Genomic DNA, 10,075 nt, shown 5'->3' on the forward strand with positions numbered 1-10,075 from the left:
TTCTTTCTTTCTTTCTTTCTTTCTTTCTTTCTTTCTTTCTTTCTTTCCTCTTTCTTTCTTCCTTTCTTGCAGAGGGGTGCTAGGAGACTTGGGGAAATCAGAAAAGACCTAATATAGGATGAGGGGCTTGAGGTGGGTCTTGAAGGAAACTAGAGGTTCTGAGACATAGAGGTGATAAGACAGTGTGTTCCAGGCATGGAGAACAGCCTTTGCAAAGACATGGAGATGGGAGATGAAGTATATTGTATGACAGACAGTAAGGAAACCAGTTTGGCTGGAGTACAGTGTATATGAATGGCAATAATGTATACTAAAGCCAGAAAGGTAAGAGCTTTAAATGCCAAACTGAGGATCTTATGTTTCATTCTAGAGCTGACAAAGAGCCACTGGAATTTATTAAGTAGGAGAATGACATGGTCAGACTTCTGTTTTAGTAAAATCACTTTGGCAGTGAATTATACATTGAAATAGGGAGAGCCTTGAGGCAGGGAAACCAGTTAGGTTATTGTAGAAGTCTAGACAAGAGGTGATGGGGGCCAAAACTCAGGTGGTGGCTAAGTGAGTGGAGAGAAGGGGATGAAAGTGAGAGAAATTCTCAGGTTCAGAATGTCCAAAACAGAACTAATTTTCTTTATCCTCAAATCCACCCTTCTTATGAACTTATTTATTTGTGTGAGAATACTGCCATCCTTCCAATCACTGAGGTTTGTAATCTCTCAGTCATTCTTGACTCCTCCTTCTCCCTTATCTGCCCCCCTCCCCCTTCACTGGTCCCCTCCCTACCCCTCCATTTTCCTTTTCTCTCCCATTCCATTCTTTTCCATGGAATATACCATAAGCTTGCTCCTCAGCTAGCCAGCATCTAGGGAGGTCCAGGTTCACATCCGTCATACCTTTTATAATACAATAATTGGAGTTTCCTTCCAGTCGGTGGCCTTCACCACTCTGTTCTCTCCCTCCTCACAGATTGATTTCACCGCTGACCAGATAGAAGGTGAGTACTACCCCTCCTTCCCTGCTGTTGTTGTGGCCTCTGTCCCCTTTCTCGATGAGAACTAACACCTCCCTAGAGAGGGCCTGTCTGGATCTTCCAAGAGTCTCCAGAACCTCTGACAGTTGCTTAGTCCTCTAGCCAAGTTATTTCAAAACCTTAAGAAGTGGCCATGGCCAGTTGCTGTGATCCTCTTCTATCCAAGCTGATGAACTATATCTTGTCCGGGGTTCAGTGTCCTGGGAGAAAGTTTTACTCCATCCGATTCTTGGAGTAGAGGAGCCTTTTTTTTTGTTTTTGTTTTTTGTTTGCCTGTACTCCCACCTCATCCAGTCCAAGGCAATTCTGATATCACTACCACCTTTCCCAAACTCCCACTACAAAGTCTTCCGGAATGGACCTGTACTAGGTTAGCAAATTTAATACTGAACTCTCCTAAACCCTCCCATCAGCCCATGTAAATGACTTACTTGTCTTATATTCTCTTTCTTCCCTTTATGGACTTCAGTACATCCCAGCTTCAGGGCCTCCGTCCACAGTGAAGTCCCTAGGGACCAGGAGGCAATGCAACTTTAAAACTGTGAAGAATGATATCACCCATCACCTGGTGCCAACACACTGGTTCAGAGATAAGGAGGGTGCCTCTGTCATGGTTATCTCTGATTTCAGGGACCCCCTTCAGCTACATAAATGCCTTAAAGACAGAGGATCTTATACTTTTGTAGCTGGAAAGAACCTTGAGAGATCATCTGGCCCAGTTTGTCAACAAGTCAGTTAATACACATCTATTAAGTGGTTCCACTGTGCCAGGCACTGGGCCACCTGCTGTGCATATAAAGAAGGAAAAGAGACAGTCAACGAGCAAACGTGTGAACTATGTACAAACAAAGCATAGATAGAGAATAAATTGGGGATATTCAACAAAGAGAAGGCAGTAGCATTAAGGGGGATTGGAAAAGGCTTCTTGGAGAAGGTAGGATTTCATCTAGGCCTTGAAGGAAGCCGGGGAGGGAAGGTGAGGAAAATGAAGAGGGTTCTGGCTTTCAGGTAGGTAAGCGAAGCATCAAGGTAAAATGGAAAAACAAACAGGAGCAGCTAGATGGTACAGTGGATAAAGCACTGGATCTGGAGTTAGGAGGACCTGAGTTCAAATGTGACCTCAAATACTTACTAGCTGTATGACTCTGGGCAAGGCACTTAACCCCGATTACCTTAAAAAAAAAAAACGGGAAGAAAAACAAACATTGGCTTTGGAGTCAGAGGATTGATGTTTGATTCAATACAATAGATTGAACCATTCAAAATATACAATAGAAGGTTCTTATGTCTGTTTTTAAAGGAGTGATTCTAGCTCTGATTTTGTGATATTCCAAAGTTTCTCCATGGGGTACTGGGAAATTCTAAAGCTAAAACTAATTTTTAAAAAATTCACCTGTATGTGAGAGAAGGTTGCAGAATCAGACTGTGGCAGGATGCTACATCTTTAAAATGTTTGGAACTCTGAGCTAGCCACTGCAAAGGAGTCAGAGGATTCAGATATGGAGGGGAACCTTAGAGATCAAAGCCTAAGGCTGTGTTTCATTTTGTAAATGAGGGAACTGAACCCCAGAGAGTTGAAGTGATATACTCAAGGCTACTCAGCTAACAAGGGCATCTAGGTGGTGCAATGGATAGAGTACTGGCCTTGGAATCAGAAACATTCCTCTTGGTGGGTAAATGCGGCCTCGGATGCTAGCTGTGTGACCCTGGGCAAATCACTTAACCCTGTTTGCCTCAGTATCCTCATCTGTAAAATGAACTAGAGAAGGATAGGGCAAACCACTCCAGTCTCTTTGCCAAGAAAACCCCAGATGGGGTCACAGAGAGTCAGACACGACTGAAATGGCTCCAGAGCAATAACAACAGCAATGCAGTTAACGAGTAGCAAACTGGGGTTCAAATCCAGGTCTTCTGTCTCTGGCTCTAGCGTTCTTTCTACTATAACACGCTACCCCTGTTTGATTATCGTCAGGGTTTATGACTCACTAGCCCATTACAGCGGATTGTCACTGACCATGAAAATGCCTTTCTTGTGTCCAACTGGAATCCCTTCTGACTCAATTTTGACCCATTGCCATTCGTTTGATCTTTGGACACAAAGAACTGTCCGCATGTGGCTTTGTAAAGAGAGCTGTAGCCCGGGAGTCAACAGATGGATCCTAATCCCAAGTTCTGCCACCAGTTTGGCTGTGTGACTGTGAGCCAGTCACTCAACCGGTCTGGGCCTCCATTTCTTTACCTGTAAAATAAGAAGGTAGGGTTAGATGATCCCTGGGGTCCCTTTTAGCCCTGACAGTCTATGTTCTATTCAGTACCCTCCTCTGAAAACCCTTCAAATGGAAGAAGAGAGTCACTAAATTACCTCTTAACCCCTGCTCTAAGCTAAATGATGTGATCCTTTTAATAGCCTTTCCACATCTGAGACACTTTCCCTCTCTGGGCCTATCCCCATTCCCTGAACCTTTTAAAGTATGGTGACCAAAAGTGGCCCGAGCAGAGCGCTCAAATCAAAGTCTGACTAATGCAGAGTACCGAGGAGGGATTAGTACTTGGCCCGTGGGTGTTTGTCATGCTCCTTTAAATAAACCCCAGGACTAGGCTGAATTTTTCACAGCACAGCCACACTGGCTGACTCACAATCAATTTGGGCACTTACCAGTCTGCGCATTAAGCCCCGAGGGAACATAGGGAGAAACCGGTTCATTAGTAGGGCATGGTTGAATTCCCCCTCTCCTTTCTAAATTTCCTCAACAGAATTTCATTAATAATTGTGTAGGGGGTCTACCAGAGTTGGGGGGTGTCACATGTGCATAGAGTCATGGGATTTTAGAATTAGAAGGATTTTTCAAAGGATCATTTAAGGCAGGAGTTCTTAATCTTAGGTCCATGAAAAAATACTTTGATAACTGTATATTCACATAATTAATTTCCTTTGTGAGCCTATATATCTTCTTTGTTGTTTTTTAGTCTTTTTTCAGTCATTTCTGACTCTGTGACCCCCCTTTGGGGTTTTCTTGGCAAAGATAGTAGTGTGGTTTGCCGTTTCCTTCTCCAGCTCACTTTACACATGAGGAAACTGAGGCAAATGGGATTAAGTGACTTGCCAAGGGTCACACAGCTAGTTAGTGTCTGAGGTTGGATTTGAACTTAGGTTTTCCTGATGCTCTAACCACTGTGCCACCTGGCTGCCATCATTCATCTTATTTAATGCACATAAAAGCCCTTATGAGAAGGGGTCCATAGGTTTCACCAGACTGCCAAAGATATCTTTATGTCACAAAAAGGATTAAGAATCCCTGCATTAGAGAGACAACATAGTGGACAGAGCAGGTTATAGAGCCAGAAGGACCTGAGTTCAAGTTTTGCCTCTGATACATATTGGCTGTGTAATCCTGGGCAAGTCACTTAACTTCTCAGTGTACTGGGCAATTCTCTAAGTAGAGCATTTCCTCCTCCAGGTGTTCCCTATACCAATGAAATCATAAGTCTTACCTTTAAGTCTCAACCCTCCTATCTTTCAGATGAATCACAGAATCTTAGAAATAGAATTCAATCACAAAATACTCTTATTTGATCACAGAATCACCTAAATGTGTCAGGTACTGTTAGGTGCCAGACCACAAAGATAAAAATGACAGAGATTCTGCTCACTGAAACCTTAAAGTCTACTTGACAAAAACAACATGTAAACATGAGTAAAGGTGAAATGTATGCAAAATAAATAACTTCATGTGTGTCAGGTAAAGTACTAATATCTGGAAGAAATAAGAAAAACCTCTTTAAGAGGCTGGACCTCCGCGGGTACTGGGAATTACACTAAGTTAAGGTGAAGAGGAAGACCATGTCAGACATAGGCAGCTAGTGCCAGGCACCACAACTAGGTGAACTTATGTGTTGGTCTCTGGCAGCCTCTGCCTCTTTTATATTTCCTTTCTGATATCTTGGGTGTTTAGATGTCTGAAAATCCTGGAGGCCTCTGAGTTCATGGCAGAGGTATCCCCAGAGTGACAGTGCTTGACAGAAAGAGGAACTTCAGTATGATGGAGTAATGGCCACTGACAGGAGGATTGGCCTAAGCCTGGTCTGTTTAACAAGCAGACAGCTCTTGGGAGTGGTTGGACAGTGCAATGCTGAGGTGAAATATAGATTGCTTGATTAGTGTTCTTGCAAAACTGTTCTATGTCCTTATGATGCTTAAATATTAGCCTCCTAGCCAAGTGTAGCAAGAGTTATAAGTTAGGTTACTAAATCCTGGTATTTCTGTTAATGAAAGCTACAATTCTTAAGTATTTCTTGCTGTGTAGCAATTGATTATGCTGTCTTATACCCAATTCATGTTTATACATAGAATACCCTTTTTGCTTCCTCCTATTTGGGGAAACCCTAGACTTCTGAGCTATAACTTTTACTATAATTAACTGTCCCTGGGGATTTATTAATGAGTGGAAAGAAAAGGGAACTCCTCAGAGGCAGGCTGCCCAGGACTGAACCTGATCCCAAACCCAAAATGTCTGTTTTCAGGACAGGAAGGAACAAATACCATGCAGCAAGTGCCCTACCCTGTAGGTTCAGCCAAGCACCTGTCAATGCTAGATGCACAAATTCAATTTTACAAAGCTTATCATAGGTTAGTGCTTATTTATTACTTATAAGGTCCCAATACAATATTTTTTAATTGAAAACTGAATAACTAACAAGAATGAGAAATAGAAAAAAGGAAACGAAAAAGCAAGCTTCATCTCTTAGAGAGAAATTCTACACTCAAATGAGCTCCCAGAGCACATTTAGGGGTTCTTCTAAAGAGGGTTAAAGGTTAACTGGAAGTTACCTTCTTACTCTCAGTCAACAGACTAAATTGTCCTTGGTGAAAACTTTTTTTGGTCCTTGCAACACACGGGGCACCCAAAATTTCCCTTATTGACCCCTGCAAAACATAGGGTCATTCAACTGGAGGCATAAACTCGCCTAATGATAGGACAGGTAAATTTAGGGGAAAAATTAGAAAACAGATGATACCTGAAGATATGTAGGGCTCCAAAAAAGGGATTGAAGACTTGGATTTGATTGGAATTAGACCCTCAAATCTCAGATAATCCCTCGAGAGTAACAATACTAATTGATACTGGGTCCAGTGGGGCTCTCCCTGTCCCAGAGAGAGATTCGTTTCACACTTGACTCTAAGCACACAGGATCCAGGTTTGACATTGGGGGAACCTGACCTCCAAAGAAAGGAGTCAAGGTCTTTTTGTTTTTACACTCTTCATCCCTGGGGAAAAAAAAAAACTACTTAGATCTTAGGCTGGCTCATGACTAGGGTATCAACCCAAAATGTGGAATTCAAAATTACTCAATATATAATGTAAAATCAAGTATAGAACAGCTATTTATTTCCTCTATACAAAAGAAATGTCTCATACTAGAAACTCACAAACGCACATGAACAAAGGCTTAAACAAATGGAAATAATAACTTAAAACTACTGTTATATTCTCCTAGAAGAGTGATACTTAAAATACCAAAATATGAAGTATTTGGGGGTTTGCCTCTTCATCTTGGCTCCGCCATATTCAGATAATTCCCTCTGGGTATATGCCTTCTGTCCATCCTGGCAAACATATATGTTTTTTGGCCATGAGCTCACAGTTTTGCATTTTTGCCCAAGTTGGAGGAGAGCTTCACTTTCCCCACGTTTTGTGAGAAACCCAGGAATTAGGCTTCCCACACTGTCAGTTGAAGGCAGGGTCACTCCTTTTTTTAAAGTCTACTGAATCAGCAGCTATTCCTACTTAGTGGCCAATAAGGAGATTGCTTAGACATCTTAAAGTGCAGGTCCTTCCAGAAGCTGCCAGGGAAACCCAACACAAGCTCCCCTGAAATGCTTTTCCTCTCCCCCCCCATATAAGCCAACAATAGGTAAAGAAATTTAAGCAAACTTTCAGCAAAGATATACTGTTATGGTTTTCTAGGTTCCAATGGGGATACACTCAGGTCAATAAGAGCAGCTGGGAATTGACAGTTCATTACATCTGAAGAGCTATCTTCCTGTCTTAAAAATGTTTTATATAAAATTCTACCAAAAAGCAGGCCTTTGTATATTTAGTTTATCCCTATTCTGTGTCTCCATGACTAAAAGCTATTCATATTTTTTAAAATATTAACTAGTATAGTCTAATCAGTTACTTAGGGTCCAAGACCTAGGCAAAGCCAATAACATCCAAGACAACCATTCTCATCCTGGACCCTAAACTTTTAACTAAGCTTAAGATTTCATTATGTTTTGAGGCTGCCATTTTGAACACTGTTGACTCATATTGACTACAGTTGACTAACCCCTTCTAAATCTTTTTTAGACAAACTTCTGTCTAGCCATACCTTCCCCTAGCTTATACTTGTGAAGTTGGTTTTCTGAAACCAAGGAAGGAAACTGAGGCCCAGGGAGAAGCCTGGGTAGTAAATTTGAACTCAGGTCTTCTAATATTCTTTCTACTATACCAGTACCTGAATACACCCCTAGCTCTCACCTGTCTCTCACTGATAAGGTAGTCTTAGAGGGTTCTACCATCTGGGTCAAAATTTTTATTTAGCAATTGTCTCAATAAATATGGGTAAGTATACTAATGTGTGTGTATGTATGTGTGTTATTTTTAAAACTAGAGCTATAATTTCATCAGTTGTAGGGTTGTAGGTGAGAAATTTCTTCTATAGGAAACTTTTCTGCAATTTAAGGTCACTGAGAGTTGCCTACCGTGGAAAGATTCGCTCAGGGTCATGCATCTATTACGTGTCAAAGGCAGGTCTTGAACTCACTTCTTACTGACTCTGAGGCTACCATGTCATGCTACTTCTCCATATTAGTCTATCTATTAGTTTATTGAGTTATATCTCACTAACTGAACCAATGAGGAAGGATAGGAGGACAACCAGATTGGACCAGAGAAGAGTCTGAGTTAGAGAACAGTCTGAAAAAAATGCAATGTCATTACTTCCAAAGGACAGCATGCACTTTCATTTTAAATAGTAATGCCTAGGAAGGGATGGTAAAATGTCAGGTAGATGACTTTGAGGGATCTGCTTTAATACTATAATGACTTATAATTTGTCAATTCTCGTAAATCAGTGAGTGCTTCTGAAGTACTTGATAGAATTTAAAAAACAGTTTGTTCTCCAGTGGTTTCGAACATTCTCCCTGCATTCTGGGTTTTTATAATATTAATAAATTTAGCGAGTCCTTTCTGCATAATGTGTATTTCAGCTATTCAGTCCATGGGGATTATCACAAATTTTGAATTGGAATTTAAATTAATGAGGTCAAAGATGTCTTTTCATCTTTTCTGTCCCTCAGTGGCTGCACCCTAGGTGAGTTCATCCCCTCCATTCCCCTGCCCTGTCTCTTTACTCCAAGTGCAAAATTTCCTAATTTTGGATCATACATAATCAAACTCAGGTGAGAGATGTATAGGAATTTTAAGATTGCCCACTGACTAGCTCCTTCTTTTTTTTTTTTTTGCTTTTTGGTGAGGTAATTGGGGTTAAGTGACTTGCCCAGGGTCACACAGCTAGTAAGTGTCAAGTCTCTGAGGCTGGATTTGAACTCAGGTCTTCTTGACTCCAAGGCCAGAGCTCTATCCACTCCACTACCTAGCTGCCCCTAGAATCTTCTTCTTGTTGTTCAGTTGTGTTTGACTCTTCGTGACTCCATTTGGAGTTTTCTTGTACAGGTATTGAAGTGGTTTGCCATTTCCTTCTCCAGCTCATTTTACAGAGGAGGAAACTGAGGCAAAGAAGTTTAAGTGACTTGCCAAGGGTCACAGAGCTAGTAATTGTCCGAGGCCAAATTTGAACTCACGTCTTCCTGACTCCAGACCCAGCACTCTATCCATTGCATCACCTATTTGCCCCTAGTTTGGTACCTAGCCCCTGACTATTATGGTACAGTGGAAAGAACACTGGCTCGCCTGTCAAATGTGCTCAAATCCCATCTCTCACAATTCCCTGGGGGACCTAGAACCAATCACTTATCTTACCGGATCTCAGTTTCCTCATCTGTAAAATTAGAGGGTTGGATTAAGAGTTCTTTAAGGTCTTTTCCAGCTCCAAGAGAGTTTACAGGATCCATGATCCTCTATTAGGCACAAGAGTGGTTCTAGCCATAATCTTTTTTCTGCAGAGTTCAAGGAGGCTTTCTCGCTGTTTGATCGGACACCAACTGGAGAGATGAAGATTACATATGGACAATGCGGGGATGTGCTACGTGCCCTGGGCCAGAACCCCACCAATGCTGAGGTCCTCCGGGTGCTGGGCAAGCCCAAGCCTGAAGGTCAGGGGAAGGGCCAAGAGTATCAAAACCCCAGCTCTCTTTCTGTGTTCCAACATCCAGGGCCACCCCAGGACTCGAGTTGCTACTTCCTTGTACAAACCGGTCTCCCCATCTCAACTGTCCTCTTCCTCTGCTTTCCTACATCCCCCTTCCTCCATCATCACTCATCTTCTTTGGAAAGCCTTCCCTGACCTATCTCATTTTTGTCCTTCTGTTAGTCAGTCAAGTAGTCAATAAACAATTATTAAGCATTTTTATGTGCCAAGCACTGTGCTAAGCACATTACTGGATATTCCCCAAGTCTAAAGATCTGTGTGTGTTCCTAAAGCATAAATACTTCTCTAATATAAGCCCTATGATATCCCATTTAATAATTTGCTTGAATTCTTAAGTCATTTTTATGTGTTTGGCTCTCCAATTAAAAGTTTCTTGAGGTCAGAGTTTGTTCTCTGTGACCTCTTTGACCTAGAGGATTAGTAAAGGACTGAGAACATAGTGTACCTTCAGTGTATGTTTGTTAAATAATTAACTATTTCCTCTCCAAGACAATTTCTACTTTTTTTTCAGGCTCTATAAGGAGGCAGACACTCATCTTGGAATGCCAGTATCCAACAAAGTCAGGGTAAAGCTGACTTCATTGTCACCTTTACCCTGAGAGTCAGGGTGGCTTTTTCCAGAACCTCCTCCATTTCCCTTTTTTGCCCCCTCTCATTGCCTTCCTCCTTGGT

General features: G+C 41.7%; 1 protein-coding gene across 1 annotated transcript in view; it reads left to right on the forward strand.

The window, feature by feature from the left end:
- MYL4 (myosin light chain 4) overlaps positions 1–10,075 on the forward strand; it is a 15,901-nt gene that overhangs the window by 3,962 nt on the left and 1,864 nt on the right. The window contains exons 2-3 of the mRNA XM_027872968.1: positions 967–994; positions 9,198–9,527. Of these exons, the coding sequence (XP_027728769.1) occupies positions 967–994; positions 9,198–9,527 (358 nt within the window). The remainder of the gene's footprint in view (positions 1–966; positions 995–9,197; positions 9,528–10,075) is intronic.

This window comes from Vombatus ursinus, unplaced genomic scaffold (assembly GCF_900497805.2).
Source record: "Vombatus ursinus unplaced genomic scaffold, bare-nosed wombat genome assembly UNPS02014801.1, whole genome shotgun sequence".
In the NCBI taxonomy this organism is placed as follows: Eukaryota; Metazoa; Chordata; class Mammalia; order Diprotodontia; family Vombatidae; genus Vombatus; species Vombatus ursinus.